This window comes from Numenius arquata, chromosome 2, assembly GCF_964106895.1.
Source record: "Numenius arquata chromosome 2, bNumArq3.hap1.1, whole genome shotgun sequence".
Taxonomy (NCBI): Eukaryota; Metazoa; Chordata; class Aves; order Charadriiformes; family Scolopacidae; genus Numenius; species Numenius arquata.
Genome location: NC_133577.1, coordinates 1,667,275 through 1,686,259, shown reverse-complemented (window position 1 = coordinate 1,686,259; position 18,985 = coordinate 1,667,275). Strand labels below are relative to the sequence as shown.

The 18,985-nt window shown below is 39.4% G+C and overlaps 1 protein-coding gene across 1 annotated transcript in view; it reads right to left on the bottom strand.

Moving 5' to 3' along the window:
• LAMA2 (laminin subunit alpha 2) overlaps nt 1-18,985 on the bottom strand; it is a 304,356-nt gene that overhangs the window by 237,935 nt on the left and 47,436 nt on the right. Inside the window, exon 4 of the mRNA XM_074144590.1 lies at nt 15,197-15,439. Within this exon, the coding sequence (XP_074000691.1) occupies nt 15,197-15,439 (243 nt within the window). The remainder of the gene's footprint in view (nt 1-15,196; nt 15,440-18,985) is intronic.

Here is an 18,985-nt window from a genome sequence, read left to right as displayed (position 1 = left end):
TGTTTTCTTGCAGATTATAATAAAAAGCATTCTGACCCCCAGAAAAAACCACAACCACCCCTTCCCTACAAAGATACTATGATTTCCCTTATTCATTATTTTATTCTAAAAACTCACGGCGCTTTCCACTAGATTTTTTCCTGAATGAGATGTGCTGTGGAGCGCACTGCAGAATTACAGACAGATTGCTGCCAGAACAGAGTGGTGACCAGTAAAAAGAAAATCCCCAGGAACTTGTCCAGCTGTAAGCAGTTGCGAAGGGCTGCCAAACACAACCGCTGATGTAAAAGAGGGAGAATGTGAGGACTTAAGCTGTACAAACAGTAAACAAGTACATCTGCTCCCGAATGTTATCATTAAATAAACTGCAGTAATACAATTTACATGGCTGCAGCATTCCTGTTTCGAACGACAACTTCTGAAGTTGTAGTTTAACAACTGGAGTTGAACTGGGGAAATTTCAGCAAAACTTTTTTGTGTTCTTTTGCACTGCAGACCCCTCCGTGGAAAAGCTCATTGCAATTACCGTACGCTGCTCAAGTCTTAAATTCTACCAAAACCTGTAGCATACCATTTGGAACACCACTGACGAAGGTTTTTGAAAAACAGATGGGATCCCTTTGAACAGTGAGCGTTCAATGCCTTTAAAACCATTTATAATGCTTTAAAAAGAAAGAAGAAATAGGACACTCGGCTGAAGAATACAGAAAACTTTGATCCCTTTCCCACTCTGAACCTGATCTTTTCAAACTTGGAGTGATTTTATAGGGAATAATATAGAAAAAAAAAGTCAGTGGAAAAAATCTATTTCTAAGTAGCACAGAATGAACAGCCTAGGCCAGGAACAGTATCATAAATCTGTAAAACACAGGAGATTAAAGAATTATGTACATGAAAACAACTTTTTTTTCTTTGCTCCTATCATTAATTGTTGGAAAGTTACAAAAATAGCAGTGCTTACTTTGGCTGCAAAACCTAAACTTGGCAGTGCTTTATCAAACTCCCAACTGTTTGGGGTTTTCAGATTTCATTTAGGATATCTGATATAAAGCAATATGAAATGCACAGTAAGCATGATGAGATGGATGAGATTGTTTATAGAATGTCTTTTGGTTTCTAATGACTATTATATACTTTGGTATTTTATCCTGCTACCTTTCTGGATAATCTAAGATTTATTTTTTTTATAAGCAGCATGCATAAGGTCCTACAGACTTAAGAAGAAAACATATAAAAATGTATTTCCACCTTTAGAGACCACTTTACCTTTTGACTGTCTTTATTATTTCCACTTTAAATAGCAGGATTCTGAACTAGCCTGTCCTGCACTCTTCTCACAAAACTTTGAGTTGCTTCCTTTACGCTAAGCTTCTGAGCTCTCCAATTAGCCTGCTTCTTGGAAGAGCATTTAAGGACACTCAAAAATCAGCCTCTACTCACGATAGTTAGCCAGCCTATGGGAAGCTGATCATAGTTTATTTTTTCACTATGGTGTTTATTTTTGCCTTCAAATCCTTCTTAGTTTCACCACCATGATTAAGTGGGACTGCAGTCCTAACTTTTTCTACTCTAACTTAGGCATGAAATATCAATTTTCTCAGACACAACGCTGTTTGCTGATACAGTTTGTCTCCTTACCCAACCTGGCTCTATACCTTCTTCGTTCATGGGATCTAGAGGCTACATCTTAATCAAAGAATTTGTCCCGTGGTATTACAGTGTCTCATTGAGTGACTTTCCTTCTATTGATTTTCTGAGACAATCGCCATTTAAAGTGAAACCTCCAGGTAAAGCATGCTGTTTGGTTTTGATTTTCTTTTACATAAAACTCCTTTGCACTGACATTAAAGCACACCTACATTTGGTCTCAGGCTGACCTAGTCATATGTCCCTGCTTCGGGGAGATTTTATTGATCAGAATTGCTCCTCCATGTAGCCCACCTAGATTTTAACAAATTTACCTTGAAAAAATTATTCATTTTTTGACAATACAGATTTTTATTATTTAAACATTAAAGACTGATTCATCTTGAACCAGACGCTCTCTAGATTTCTCCCAGACCCCGGTTTTAAAGTACCTTGTAACCTTTACTGCTTTTTCTTCTCTCGTCTCTGCATCTCTCAGCTGCTTATCATCCTCACCATCTCTGCCAGCACTTCTATGCCTTTGGCCACCAGACTCATTAAAAACAAGAATTGAGCCATTCTTTCTCCTAGTAATTATTCATTACTGTTAGTAATTACTCAAAAAAAAAAGGACAAAAAAAAAACCCTTAGAAAGTTATAATTTTCTCATTTCAAAACAATAACCCTACACCAAAAGCAACAGACAGACAACGTAAATAAATGTTTGTGGTTTTACCTCTTAGTGGAAAGTGATTACAAGTAGGATTTCATTTAAGCAAAATTTTCTATTAAGTATTTCATTTCACTTGTGTGGGTAAGGTCTTCCAGGATCAACTCCCCCACCTCCAAAACAACCACCTACTCAGGACCTTCAGTTCCCCTGATCAAGCAGAAGAGAAAGAAACTCATCGAGTTACCAAGTACCCAGAGCTCTGGTTTTGCTGCCAGAACGAAATCTACCACTGTCCAAAAATCAGCTACCAGACCCAAAACGAAGACAGGTTTGGGTCACTACAAGACCCAAGACTTCGGTGTACCATGTCCCTTTGCATCAGTAAAAGAGTTTGTTGAGTTATAGACTACGTCTACAGGCATGAGTCCTCCTTTTATGATTTGGAAAAACTACTATAGATTTATATAAAGGTGTGCAACACATCTCTTTTCAGTAAACACTGCGATCAATAAATGATGGATGCTAGAGAAAAAAGGTAAATCATCTAATCAGTTTGACTCTTCAACTTCATCTTATATAGCACGTACTTTATATATCGCAACTTTATTACATTTTAAGTCGTATGATTCATATGATTAATCAACTTCTCGGGTTTTTTCCCAGAAACGGTAGAAATTACAACACGAGTGTGTGCTCAGGGACAGAAGACATGCCAAGAGAGAAGAGTGGACTGTCTGACTAACTACAAAAAAGACACTTTCATTCCAACTTGGCCCACAGAGAAGTACCAGTAAATATCCTTCCTTTGGTTTTTACAGTAACGGGAGACTGCTGCACCACTTATATGTAGTTTTCCAGTTTTCCTGGTGCACAATTTAAAAGTACTTTGTACATTTCATATCCACTCTTTTTTTCTACAGTATTAAATATGAGAAACTCAAGTTCAGTATGAACCATCAACTTAAAAATATTACTGTAAGTTTTCCTTTTCTCAGGCAAAAATTAACAGTGAATATTGCTATAATGCAATTATAAACTTACTGACTTGCAAGATTAGTGTCCAAGATTTGAACAAATTATTGCAAGGACTATTCTCATTATGCATAATAAAATCATTTAAAGTTATCTTAAATTAAATTCTAGATGTTTTCAAAATTCTCCTACAATATTGAGCACGTATATAAAGTGCTTACTATACTTTTTCCTTTTATGTATCTATAAATGTATATTAGGAAATCAGGAAATGATAATATTTTTATATTAGTGACAAAATATAGCATTGTGCACATGGAATATGTAAAATTTATCCATTTATTTGGCATTCATTTGTTAAATGTCTTTATTTTCCCTCAAATTAGCTACTCAAGCTTAGTTTTACTAGGTCAAATTATAAAAAGGCAAAAACCAACAAAATGAACTAGACCTGGACCTTTGTCCAAACCTCAAATCTAGTTTAGTTTCTTTTTGTAAACTGCTTCTTACATAGTTGTTCTAACTGGAAATTTTGGATCAGCCGAAAGCTTATGTGCCAGAATTCTTGAAGAAAATCCATATTCTATTCCTTCTTTGTAGACAAAAGTAACTTTTTAGGCTAAGTTATGCTTTCAAAAGACTCAAAAAAGGAGACTCAGAAGTTATCACAGTCATTTCACTGAGACCAATCGTACACAAAAAGATATCTTGATATCCAAACCCAAGGCTTGACCATAAGACTTCCTGAAGCTGCTGTAGCCGGAAGGTGGGGGTGGGAAGGGAAGCAAACAAAACATAAACCAACACCAATAGGGAGAACGAAGTATGACACAATCCAGAACGCTCACCAGTGACTCCTTAATCACTGAAGTTGTGGAACATTGAATTAAATTAGATCAACAGTCTTCAGAAAAGACCTCATCCAAAGGTTATTGATTTCAGAGAAAAGATCTCTAACAATAGACACCACGTATCCAAGGATCCTGTTGGCTGTCCCCGTTAAAAATCACTGCAAAATACTAACTGTGCACGTGAGACAGAAAAGCAAGAAGATGAGACTGATCCTTATGAAGACAAGCTGAGAGAGCTGGGGTTGTTCAGCCCAGAGAAGAGAAGGCTCCGGGGAGACCTCATAGCAGCCTTCCAATATCCGAAGGGAGCCTCCAGGAGAGCCGGAGAGGGACTCTCTGTCAGGAGATGTAGTGACAGGACAAGGGGTAATGGTTTTAAATTGGAAGAGGGGAGATTTAGATTAGATATTAGGAGGAAATTCTTTGCTGTGAGGGTGGTGAAGCACTGGAACAGGTTGCCCAGAGAAGCTGTGGCTGCCCCATCCCTGGAGGGGTTCAAGGTCAGGCTGGATGGGGCTTTGAGCAACCTGGTCTGGTGGGAGGTGTCCCTGCCCAGGGCAGGGGGTTGGAACTGGATGATCTTTAAGGTCCCTTCCAACTCTAACCATTCTATGATTCTATGATCCTAAGCTGGTGGGAAACTTGGATTTCAGTCCAGAGAAAAACTAATTCATTATTTTTTACAACATGAATCTCTGCCAGCTGGTTAAAAAGCCAGAGTACTCAAAGGATGCTGAAGCCCTCAGAAGCAGGACACGTTCTTGGATGCAAGGACAACATCTGGTAAGATCTCGACCAGCTGAACTTTGCTTTTCCTTTCTAGGCAAAAGACTGCGGCATGCTCTCCAATCACAGGTTTGTGAAATTTGTTTTCATTGTCTGCATTTTTAAAAAAAATTAAGATGACCAAATAAAATGTTTTCATTTTGCATTACACGGAACAACTCATATCAATCAAAATTAAAATTTCCCTTTCACTGTTTTGAAAAAAAAAAAAATCTGAATAATTTTAAATTAATGTTATTCCCCCTGTTCAGATGTCAAGCTAAAAAAAGTTGTTCACAGAACCCTATTTTGGAATTTCTGACTCAGACTGCATTCATTAGTCTATGTCTAGTGTCTTTGTCTAAACTGTGATGCTGGAAGTAGAATCAGCTTAAATTTCTGAACAGTTTCATCCATTAAGAATAGATTGTTACCTACTTTTTTGTATCATCCACCTTTTGCAATGCCAATACATCAACAAAATGCTGGTGCAAGAAACACAAGCTATAACCACGAATTCTCTAAGGAAATGTGCAGAGATGTACATCAAATATATGGAAATTCAGCATACTCATGAGAAATGCCCAGGGTGACCGCAGCTGAGGGCAGGGAGAGAGAGACATTACTGGCATTAGATTCTACTGTATAGAAGTCTTTTCTTCATCTTATGTTATTGAAAAGAAACCTATCACTGTTCGTCAAGGAGCACTGACAGTTCAGACTCTAGAATATGATTTCACACTAAAGACAAGATGCTGACTGCAGGTTAGGAGCTGAGAGGATGAAATTAAAAATAGGAATTATAAAGACAAGTATCAATACAGCAAACCAGAGACAGGCATTTATTTTTAGAAACACTGTAGCATCTGCATCACTTATTATTAGGGGAAAAAGCCATCACAACATTTTCAGTCTGCAACTGAATATATTTCAATTTTGAGTACTTTGAAAAATTCTGACCCTCTGGCCTTGGAGCACTGACAGTCCATTTGTAAATTTGTAAATCTCTCTTTCCTTCCTTCCTTCCTTCCTTCCTTCCTTCCTTCCTTCTCTGTGAACCAGTGAGACTACAGTGGCCAGGACAAGCAATATGGTACGAAGAGAAGAAAAACAGCAAGAAAACATTGCAAAGTAGCAGAGTTCAATGCCCCCACTGGCATGGTTGGTTATCCCAGAGGACAACAAATTACTGGGGATGGGAGAGGTTCAAAGTGAGCTGAGACTGGTTAAAAAGGGGCAGAGCACTCACATTCAGGTAGTATGACAAGTCAACAAAAAACACTACTATCAAGGCACTTTTTTCTGGTCATTTTCCTTTTTTACATGTTAGTACACATTTTGAACTTCTACTTGACTGCAGAAAATAAAGCCCAATGACTGTGCTCACACAGCAGCCTTTAGTACCACAGAAACGGTATTTTTTTTTTTCCCCCTGACATTTCTGCCATCCCAGGAGCGGTGAGAGGTTAAGCATTTGAAGGAGCAGCACTGAACCATTACCTTCACTGCAGTGTCATTCTCACCACTGTAAGGGTGATACGAAAACTCATTTGTGGAAGAGGAAGGAGACAGATTACCTAACTCCCTCCATAACTCCCCTCCATCAGTCCCCTGGCTGGCTCCGGCCATACCATGGCCAGAACGGACTTTCTCGTTAGAGGTTACCAGCAGAACTTGGAGAACCTTATGCTCCCTTGTTCACTGTCATGGCTTCAGCTGGGATGGAGTTAAGGTTCTGCCAGCAGCGGGTGTGGGTCTATGTTTTGGATTCAGGATGACAGCGGTATTGGTGGCACACTGATGTTTCTGGTTGTTGCTGAGCTCTCAAGGCCTCTTCTGCTCCTCACCCCACCCCACCAGAGAGCAGGCTGGGGGGACCACAAGAAGTTGGGAGGAGACACAGCCGGGAGAGCTGACCCCAACTGACCAAAGGGATATTCCACACCATATGGTGTCGTGCTCAGTATATAGAGCAGATGGAAGGGGAAGGAAAGGGGGACATTACGAGATATGGCATTTTGGGTTCCCAAGGCACTCTTAGCTGTGATGGAGCCCAGCTCTCCTGGAGATGGCCGAACACCTGCCTGTCCATGGAAGTAGTGAATGAATTCCTTGTTTTCCTTTGCTTGCGTGAGTGGCTTTTGCTTTACTTATTAAACTGTCTTTACGTCAACTCATGAGTTTCTCCTCACTTTTACTCTTCTGATTCTCTCCCCATCTCAAGTGGGAGCAGTGAGCGGCTGCGTGGTCCTAGTCGCCAGCTGGGCCTCAACCAAGACATTCACACAGACCGACTCTTGCCAAAGTCTTTTGGTCTGTAATTTTTACCTTTGTGAACATGGAAATAACATTATGCAGTTTACTGATCGACAGCTCGGTAACAGCGACAGATCAAAGAAATCCTTTATAAGGGTGATGTACTGGTGTTAATATCTGTCTGAAACTATCGCCAAGTACCTTCCATTTAACACTATACACGGTTTAAAAAATAAAACCAAAACAAACCTCGGGAAGCTGAATTGAATCTACTGCCTAATATTCTCTCTTGCTCAGGAATCGATGTCTGAAATTCGCCCTCAGGAAATCTGCTGAGACAATCTGTTAGCACTAACCTTCCCACTGCAAAGACATAACCTTTCTGGGGGCTGAATTCTTCGACAGAACAAGGTTAGGGTTTCACGCTGTGGAAGTCTTAAACTCCTGGAAAGGCCCTGCACAAATACCACACGAGCACCACAGGCTTTCAGAAGCAATAGAGAAGACAGAGTTTGATTTAATACCTGGCATCACTCTGGCAGCAGAGTCACACTAATGATATTTATACAGACATGTGAGGTGCGACACGGTCCGTCGACGTGGTTGGGCCAGCACAAAATACTCCTGTCTGTCCATCCATTCAAATATCTGCACCTCATTCACTGCTTTGGCATCTTAGTCCCTTAGGAACTGTAGGAAAGGTGACACAAAAGCGTATCTCTAAGAGAATTCTATGAGGTGAAGAAGTAAATTTGAAGCAAAAATTATTTTTAAACAAAAAAATTAGAGAGGAAGTACATTTGATCTGGTAGAAAGACATCATAAAGAGGTGAAAAAGGATGAAAAGATCAGGAAGAGAAAGGGAACTGAGAGGGAATTTTAATACCTGAAGTTGGAAAGGAAGCCAGCAAGGCCAAACTGGCACAGAATTTAGGGGTAAGTTATTAATATTTTTAAGCGATACTACTATTTTTTTTTCCTAACGAAAACATTAGACTCCAATGAGCAACAACGCTCAGCAGCAATCCAAAATAGCAAGTCAGAAGCAAGATTTTAGGAAATCACAAATAGAAAATATAATTAGATGAACTACAAATCCATGGTTCACCCACACCTTGAATATCTCTGTCCCCTCATCTTAAAATGAAGATATACACCCTGGGAAAAGTTCAGAGAAGGACAAGAAGATGATGAAACAAATTAATACCTTCTGTATAAAAAACCCAACAGAGTACAGTAGGACTCTTCAGCCTGGAAACGACATGACTTAAGTAAAAATATGATGGAAATCTATAAAATGATGAATAAGATAGAAAAAGTGGTTCCAGGTTGACTGTTCACCAACTTTTCCGGTACAAGAATTGGGGTCCACCAAATGAAACCAGCGGGAACCAAGCTACAATGAAACAACAGGAGCTGATTCTTTGTACAACAGGCACCAGATATATGGAACTAAATGCCAAAGGATGTTAGGAATGCAAGAACTCCCAAGGGATCTGAGGTAAGAATGGAAAAGTATTTGGAACAGGGAATCATCAACAATATGAAAAATCCAAAACACATCAGTGTGAGGAAATCCCATGAGCTAAGAAAGCGTTGGATATAAAACACAGCTCTAATTCCTAAGTTATTTTTAAATCCTTTCTCATGCGCTGCTTTATTTATTAAAAATCAGTATTACAAAAATACTACATATTACATATAATTTGGTTAAGTCTACATAGTAAATGTAATGCTGAAAGTAGGTTGACATTGTTGAAGTAAAGGACCCAGTGCTTTAACACTGATCTAAAGGGTGCATTTAGGCTGTGCTACTAAAAAATGTTTAATTAACAGACGTGCAACTATATTATTTCTTAACAATAGTCTGAAAGTCATTATCAATATAATCTTATCAACCATCTGATAGTCACATCGATAGTCACAAATTCCACTTGCTGAAAAGAAACAAGAAACACCCAGGGCTGTGTTTGACCTGAAGCAATAGACAACCATTTCTGAAATTTGGTACACTTGGTACATCCTGCTATCAGGTGGCATTCTCATTTCTAGAATCAGTTACTTTCCTTCAAATATAGGGCTAATATCTTTCAACTTTTTGATCTTTAAATGTCAAGGTAGATCCTTTTTAGCAACTGAAAATACAATATGAAAAGCATCTGACGCAGGAGGGCCAGAGATGGCTTCTCTTATTCACTACAAGGAAATATTGGCTAAATCCTGAAATTTCACCTCTCCATTGCCTCGTTAGGATGATTACAAATATACAGCTTTCTTCACTGGTTACAATTTGGGGCAGAGACACATTTATGGATTTCTTCTCATGATACCAAATTAGTATTGCAGCAATTAGCAGGCAGTGATGTTCACAGCATCCTGATGCAGCTAATCTACATCTCAGCTTCATTCTTCCATGAGATGTGAAACAACCAAACAAGTAACAATGTGATGGAAAGACAAGAAGCTCACAGTTGCGCAAGTGGATTTGGTGATGGGGAGGTACGAGATACAAAAAAAAAAAAAACAGGAGGAATTTCTTCTCCTTGTAAGTTTACATAACTTTTGCACAACAATAATCATTGTAATTTTTTAAAATCAACTTTCTGTCAGAACTCCTCTGTGTGACAACATTAATATGGACCAGGGAGTCAATTGGCTATTCCAATTAAGATTTAATAAGGTGGGACTTAAATTCACACAGTTCTCTTGGGTTTTATACTTTCAGAAAGCCTCATTGTAGAGAGACTCAATGTTTCCCAGAATATGAGGTTTTTTCCTTCTTTCTTGACTTTTAGTAAAACCAAGTGCTTTCCTACCAGATTAATTAAACCTTTCTCCCTCTGCCTTCACTGGATTTGACTTTCAATCTCTGCTTGCACAGAGAATTACTTCATATTAAAGAGACAACAAAACAATTATTTGTGACCTAAATATTTTCTCCTAGCCTATACAAAATACTCTGAATCTACGTATGCCTGAAGAATGCTTTTCTAAGTGTAACCTCCTATTTTATTTCCCCTCAAGCTACAGCTCAGGAAAAATGTGTCATTTTCTATGAAAAGATATGCATTTTCCTAACATGTTACAGTCATCACTTGGTGCATCTGAAGCCTTCAGAGGGTCCAGCTTTGAAAAAACTGCATCAAAATACAAACACTATACATGCTAGTTCAAACAAGCATTAACTAAAAGAAATCTTCATACACCTCATAGAAAAAAAAAAGAAATTACAGCTTTGAAAGTTAATGTCCAGAGCCTTACATCCACCTAGTCATCAAGGTAAGGAAGCTGTGACACAAATTATAGTCTAGCAGAAGAAGAAAGATTGCAATAATAAAGGTACAAACTAGATGTAAACATCAGAGGCTCCTGTGTCAGGGAAATGAAGCAAAAAATCACCATGGTAACCCATTAATTTTTAGTTCTCAACCTAATGATCATCTGAGGAAATAAAGGAAAAAAAGAAATAGCGCCCTGATATGGTGTTTAAGTAAAGATGAAAATGTCACAAAATGGGCATTCTTCTTTACCCCAAAATAGCAACCTCATCCCGCCGGTTCTTACCCCTGACATAAACCACTCTTTCTCTGTCAGTGCCAAAAAAAAAAAAATCACCATTAAAGCAAGAAACATCGATTCAGCAGAAGTTAATTAGTAACTCATTAATATAACAGATCTCTCTCAGTTCTCTTTCTGGGTTGGGGACACTGAGACACTGGAACTTGCTTTTTCCTGTTGAAATACTATTTTGGGAAACTTTAGCATTTACATTTATTGATGGCCTTTCAGAAACATCAATGCTGAAAGTCTCCCTTTGCCAGTGTGATACAGCGACACTCTGGTCTCCCTACGATTTTCTCACGAATCACTGATCTTAGACAGAATAGGAACTGGAACACTAACGATCTCTCTGCATTCAGGCCAACAGGTTTGAGAAAAATTGAAAGAATTTGAGAGAAATTTCCTTATTTGAGAATTTCTCAGTTTTGCTCATTCAGAAGCTGTCATTATCCAACTTTCCATTAATTCATGCAAATATTCAATAAAACTATTTTATGCAAATAATTCTTGGTCTACAGATTGTTTATTCACATTTGACTGAGCGAACTTAAACTTGTGCTCGTTACGCTGACCTGAAGATAAATCGCATTGGGGTTTTGTTTGTTTGTTATCTTTTTGTTGGTTTTTTTAATTGCTGCTGGTTTTAATTCTGTGATTGACCAAAAGAATATTACTGGTGCAAACAGTGACAATATTAAACACCCACAATATTTTCCTTAGATAACTCATTTCTGGAAATATTTTGGGATACTCATTTCTGGAAATGTCTGTAATACCTGATATATAGAACAAAAGTCCTACCATGGAACAAAAATAAATGATTTTCAGCTGTAACACCCCTGAAAGACCAGGAGCCAGGCAAATACCACCTACAAAACAACGGCAAGTAAATCTCCTATTGGTATGAACTGTATTATTTTTATTTTTCATGTTACATGTTTAATGAAACATGAAAAAGAATTTACCTGGGTAAATGCTGTGTTAATGGTATGTATTTTATAATGCAGTCGATAGCTACTCTGACAGAGCAAACTGGTGTTTTACTTATGAAAAGAATACTGTTTAAAATGTAAGCTGATTAATTCATGTGGAAGGATACTCTTCCACTCTCTATAAAAGTTGAGCTTTAGGCTTCTCATTTCAAGATGTTCTCTCTCTCTTAGGGCCGTATCTCAGATTAATAACTACCTGCATGGGGTAAGATTAACTCAGTGAGGCTTAAATCATACACCTTTCACAGAATATGTCCGTATCTAACAATTCACAAGAGGAAAGTCCTGTTTGATTTGATATCTTTCTGCGGTAAGGTCACCAGCCTAATGGACAAAGGGAAGGTGGTGGGTGTAGTTTGTCTGGATTTTAGGAAGGCTTTTGATGCTGTCCCTTCACAGCATCCTCCTGGGCAAGCTGTCCAGCTGTGGGGTAAGTGGGTCCCATTATGCTGGGTGAAGAACCAGCTGAAAGGCAGAACCTGAAGGCCTGTAATGAATGGGGCTACATCTGGCCGGTGACCAGTCACCAGTGGTGCTCCTCACGCTTCAATTCTAGGGCCAGTCCTGTTCCGTATATTTGTCAATGATCTGGATGCAGGAGTTGAATGCACCATTTAGCAAGTTTGCTGATGAGACGAAACTGGGAGGTGCTGTTGACTCTCTGGAGGGACAGAAAGCCTCGCAGAGGGATCTAGACAGATTAGAGCATTGGGCTATCATTAATGGGATGAAAAGTAACCTCTCAAAAGGATGGAGTAACGCCGGGCACAAGCACAGACTGGGAGAGGAGTGGGTGGAGATCAGCCCTGCAGAAAGGGATCTGGTCGACAGCAGGCTCGATGTGAGCCAGCAGCGAGCCCTGGCAGCCAAGAGGGCAAACCAAATCCTGGGTGCATCAAACACAGCATCACCACCTGGTCAAAAGAGGCGATTACCCCATTGTATTCAGCATTGGTGCAGCCTCACCTTGAGTTCTGTGTGCAGTTCTGGGGCCCACAATAAAAGAAGGATGTGAAGGTCCTGGAATGCACCCAGAGGAGGGCAACAAAGCTGGTGAAAGGGCTGGAAGGAATGTCCTGTGAGGATCAGCTAAGGACTTTGGGCTTGTCTAGTTTGGAGATTAGGAGGCTGAGGAGCGACCTCATTGCTCTCTACAGCTTCATGAGGAGGAGAAGTGGAGAGGGAGGTGCTGAGCTCTTCTCCCTGGGATACAGGGATAGGATACATGGGAATGGTTCAACGCTGCGCCAGGGGAGGTTTATACTGGACATTAGGAAGCACTTCTTCACCGAGAGGGTGGTCAAACACTGGAACAGGCTTCTTAGAGAGGCAGTTGATGCCCCAAGCCTGTCAGTGTTTTACAGGCATTTGGACCATGCCCTTAACAACATGCTTTAACTTTTGGTCAACCCAAATTGGTCAGGCAGTTGGACTAGATGATCGTTGTAGGTCCCTTCCAACTGAAATAGTCCATTCTAATTTCCCTTTTCCAGGTAGAATGGAACAGATACATTCCTCCCTTCCAAGACTTCTTCCCATTTAAAGAAACTGTTTATCAGACGCTGATCATTTACTAGGCTCAGGACAGAACATCAATTACAGCACATCAGGCCAAGTTAAAAATTATTGATTGCACAATTAGGTTCCGCTCAGTTGAGCAGGACTGAAGGCAGTTTCGGTCACAGCTGTGTACCGGCACGCGGAACAAAAGCCCTTTGCTGTTTAACTCGGCCAGTGAAGAACACAAGGAGGCACTGGTTTAACCAAGAGGACAGCAGACTAATGAAATCAATATGTCTGCAAGAGAGTTAGATAATCAAAGGAACTGAACAATGTAAATTAAATTAATTATTGGGATAATTACTTTGGCATTATATTTTCAGCGCAGGAATGTTCTCCCAAAGAAACTGTATAAATTTTTTTTGTAAGTGATAAATTGCTAACTCATGTTCTGTTCGCCTCTCAAAAAGCACCCAGTTGGAAACATTTTGAAAACATAGCACATACGTATGCGCTGTTTCTTTCAATATCACTTTATCTGCTGCTGCTAGATTTTACAATAACAAATACCCATTCAAATGACACTACTACGAATGATACAACTACAAACACGAAGCATTTGTGTTGATTCTTCCTAGACGTGCAACTGATTTCATATCTGATAACTCATATGAGACTCCTTTAGATCCGAGCTTACATCTTTTCCAAGTGCATCAGCAGGATATTTTCTGTGAAAGCTGTATTTTTCTATTTTTGCAGCTGGCATTGGAAATTTCCCATGAATATAAACAAACTACACATATCTATATCCAGTATTCAAAAATACTGTATTAACAATTTTTTGTGTGTGAATGTTGCTTTGCATGTAGAGGAACAAAAGAGGGTAAGTTTGTACCTCTTTATATGGAGATAAACCATCAAAAAAGTGGAACAGAAACAATTAACGGAAGGATAAATTTTGAGGCTAAAATTTCATAGATCATTAGACATCAAAGAATCTGTAAATTAATAAATACTTCAGAACTAGTGGACTTTCAAGTCAGGTTACTTCCTTGAATTACCAAATTATGTGCAAAGCAAGTGTTGGAAAAAAAAATTGTGAAAAAAAATGTACACTTGTCGGAATTTGGCACACATGGCATTCCCTCGCTTCATTTCAAGTGGCTGAAAATATTGTATTTTCTGGTACAGTGTTACATTTGCCTTGTTCTTTCAGCCACAGTTCCTCACTCTCACCTCCACCACATCTTTTCTACGCCCTCAGTGAAAACAAATGAGTGGTCCATGATTCATGTGCCCAGACTCACAATGAAACAGCAGCGGCCTCTGACAGGAGAAGAATTAATAGGTACATGCAGGGGCACAGGGTCAGCTACAAGCTCTTAAATGCAATAAATTAAACTCTGAGTAAGATCATTACCATTTAACATCCTAGTTTATACACAGGGACTGAAAATGCGACTCAAAGAAAAGTCTTTTAATGACTTCACTGGGTCCACGAATTTTCCCAGTATTCTCACCTTTGTTCACAAGCAACACGGGAGCGTATTTCAAGCACCTAAATATGTCTGAAAGTACTAGTGCCTTGTCCTACCTAGTAGCGCTTTCACCTCTTGGATTACTTTGTAGGATATGCTTATTAGAGCGTACCTTGTATGCGTTTCCATGGCACCACCCAAGATGAGCTTTTTAAAATTGCAAATCATAGAATCATAGAATGGTTTGGGTTGGAAGGGACCTTAAAGACCATCCAGTTCCAAGCCCCTGCCCTGGGCAGGGACACCTCCCACCAGACCAGGTTGCTCAAACCCCCATCCAACCTGGCCTTGAACCCCTCCAGGGATGGGGCAGCCACAGCTTCTCTGGGCTAGAAGACTGCCTCTCCATTTTTCAAGCGTATCAAAACACTCTCTGTCTAATCAAGGCAGACGTTTGCCAATTAAGCAAATGGGGGGGTTTTCCTACCAGATTATGGTGCACGGAATAACATCTAATCTTACCTCTCCATTCTCCAGAGGGTGGATTTTGGAATAATAAGAAGTGCATATGACTTCATCATCTTTTATATAGGATGGCGTTCCAGGCCGGGGATGGATGTTGTAGCGTGCCAGGCACTCGCTGTCGGTGATGGCGTAGTACTGCCAGGGCTGATAGTCCTCACCATCCAGTGAACGCTCCAAGATCCAGTTCCCAGGTCGGGGAGAGTTTGCAGCCTTCACAATGACATATGCAATCTGGAAAACCTGAAAAATAGACGCATTGTTAAAATATAAGTAAATACATAATTATAAATTCATTCCACTTTGTTAACAGCTACCAAACTAAGAACAGTAAATATGATAATGTTTGATTTTTATCTTTTTTTTCCCTAAAAATGCTTATGGCCTCAGATTCCACTGAAACTCTTTAACTACAGAAATAAATTCTCGATTAACTTTTCTGAAAAAAAGATTAGTTGCATTAGGCCAATAGAGACTTTGAAAATAGAATTTAAAAGCACTCTAAATTCCACATAACTTAGTAGGTAAATGCTAAGCTGCGGTTTCAGCCAAATGTTTGCAAAGTTTGTTTTCAAGTATTTTCAATCTGTAGAAGTGGGTTTGTTTCTGCACATATATTTATAGACATACACTTTCTGCAGTGTTTAAGAGTTGCCAAACTCTGTCACAACTTTATCACTGTTTAGAAAAAACACAGGTTCAAGCTTTTGAAAGGTAGTCACATCATGCTGAAATCACTCTATAAAACATTCCTGTTTGAATCACATGGCTCAGTGCTGTAGTCGTAAATAAGCTTTATAGGACAGAGACACATCAAATATCCCTATAAACAGAATGTAAGCACGTAATCAATGCTCATTAGGGTCCATTTCACCTGCCTATTCAATTGATTTATCAAGGGTTATTTCTGTTTATAGGCTCGTGAAATGCAATCCACAAACAATACATTTGTGACTGCAGGATGACACGTTAGTGACCCAGCTTTGCTTTGGTTTGGTTTTTTTAACCTGCAAGATCTCCACGCCACAGAGGTAGATCTGAAGTTAAGGAAAGGAAACGGCAGTTTCCATCAGAAAAGCAGGACCTATAGTAAATTAATATTTTTAAGAGCAGCGCTGTGAGTCTGCGCATGAGAATGCCAGAAGGTATCATGGAGAGAACAGCGTTGATTTAATACTGAATGTTTTATATGTGGGACAGTGACTGTAAAGAAGCTGCACGATTCCCACTTAGTCCACACAAAATCTGCTGTGAATACTTAACCAATCAGTCACCCCGGTGAAAGAAGATCCTACACTAAACAATGAAAGAAACAGTAAGAAGACTCAAATTCGTTTTTTTAATAACCACCAATATTATTTGTCGTGGTTTTGGTCATTTTGGTTCTATTTTACCTCAAACTGGGACATTATTATAAAATAGAAATTCTCTTAAGTGGCAGAGTACTGCAAATACTACAGTACGTTTGATGATGGAGACAAAGAAAACGTTTATCTCCAATTCCTGCCTTCTGTGTAGATGCCGAGAACGTGGGAAGATCCACAATAGCTTCAGTCAGGAAGTCAAATCACCAACAACCAAAGTTTTTCAGTGGGAATAAGAAGTGGGTGAGGCTGTATTTATTTCAACTTGAAAAACACGTGTGTAGCTGTGCATTTGTGGAGGATTATCTCCAGTTATCAATATTTTTCTTCAATAGAATGAAAGAAAATCTCCAGACTCAAGGAGAAAGCTGTTGCGTTCCATGGTTTCAACAGGAATCATACAATCGTTTGTTCCCTGTTTCATAAATGCCCTTTCCTCTCTTGAATTCGTTTATAGTTATATTTCATTGTGGCCACAAACAAATATAACTGTAGAAATACTAGATCAGTATCACCAATACTGTTTATAATAAACAGAGAAAAACACAGCATTAATAATACTTCTTCAAACTGTTCCTCCCCAGTTAAGCTCTTTGAAATGAAAGAAAATAGCTGGAGTGTTTAATTATTTATTATTTCCTAAGGTAGGTAATGAGCAAATGCTACATTTTAAGGAACGAGTTTATCGAGTTATTTTGCACGTTAGACTCTTTACTCCTGCAAAGGACAATGTACAATGTAAATTATTTTCACCCCAGCATGATCTCGTCAAACCACATAAACTCTTCCCGCTCCAGCCGTTCAGAACACAGACTTCATTCTAGAGCACTTCTAAATACTTTTTTTAAAAAATTTAAGTGTCTTACCCCAAGTTGTCATAATAAGACTGTCCCTTACACGTTGACTGGGTAACAGCTAAGATTGAACACATTGCCAGGGCTTCTACCATGGACGACCTGTGGTTTAGGACACAGCTGAGAATAAACTCATAATCTCAGGTGTGCATATATAGTTTCCTTTGTGGAAGTCCTAAAATTTGCAAAACTTCCAGAAGATTTAATGCTATTTACATTGCCTTTAGCCAAGACAACATTTAGCTCTGCAAACATCTTGGAGGCTCTGGCTCTGTGGGGCCAAGAGGTGCAATCGCCAGGAAGCCCTCTCCTGTTCGCTGCGTTGGGACACCAGGCTGTGTGGCAGAGAGAAACTTTCTGCAGCCGCTTTTCAAATTAGAGCCCTATTTCAAGAACATCTCCTGCACATTCTGCTGAAGATTTGTTTGAAGTCTCGTTTCTTACCTTCTGGGATAGCGCACTGTTTGACTGCAATTTATTATATACCTTTGGCTTTGATTATTTTTAGCATACTTTGTAAATGAAACTGCAACAAAATTTTAATTAAAAAAAGCAGAGGAGAGGAAGCAGCACATTGCAGATCATAGCGGGATGAATATTATTTCTCTCAATCTAAACTTGACAAGGAAAAAGCTTGTTAACATAAATAAAAGAGTACATGTGAAGATTTGTTTTTAACTACTATTCCGTTAGTTTTTGGCCTGAGCCAGTCCCAGCCTGGGGGAGTTCCCGTAGTCGCCTCTGCATCAGCACTGAGATATCTGCAACCCACCAACGTGTGGAACGTTCTCCTTTCTCTTTCAAGCCTCTATTCCCAAGTGGAACCGACAGACTGTTTTCTATTAAAAAAAATAGTTTCCTGGGCAGAGAAATAGAGCTGGAACTAAAAGCCAGGGGTTTTTAAACATCGGTGGGCTGTTAAGGCTAGTTGCAGCTGAGGGAAGATGAGCAAGCACGTGCATCATAACCATGGCCTGGCTGATATTCCTCATCTTCCTCACGAAGGCCAGGCTGAAGGAAGTACAGGATGCTAATCCGCGATCCTTAGAAACACCTTTTCTCTGGAGACAGCCAGACTTGTAGAGCTTTAACATGAATCAGGGAGATGGTTGTCCCAGCTCATCTCAGTGCTATGGCATAGACAACAAACACAGCGTGTTCCATGCTTTAATGTGCTCTCTAAACAATTAGACAATAACGAGTGCAGGAAAGAGGAGACTAAAATGAACAGCAGCTCCATGGTGATTCTCAAAGCAAGTCAATGTCACGGAAGCAACATTGACTTTCCAACCAATTGGAAAACTGTCTTTCTCCAGGTACAAGAGTACCTTATTTTACTCTGGAGTTGCTTAGCAAATGGTATTCTGGTCACTATAATACAACAGAATCACAGACTGATATGGGGTTGGCAGGGACCTCTGGAGATCATCTAGTCCAACCCCCTGCCAGAGCAGGTCCACCCAGAGCAGGTTGCACAGGAAAGACCAGCAAGAGCTTGGTGGCATGAGAATACTAATAACTACCTATAAAGTCTAACGTATCACTGACTTTTGCTGCATCTATTTCTACAA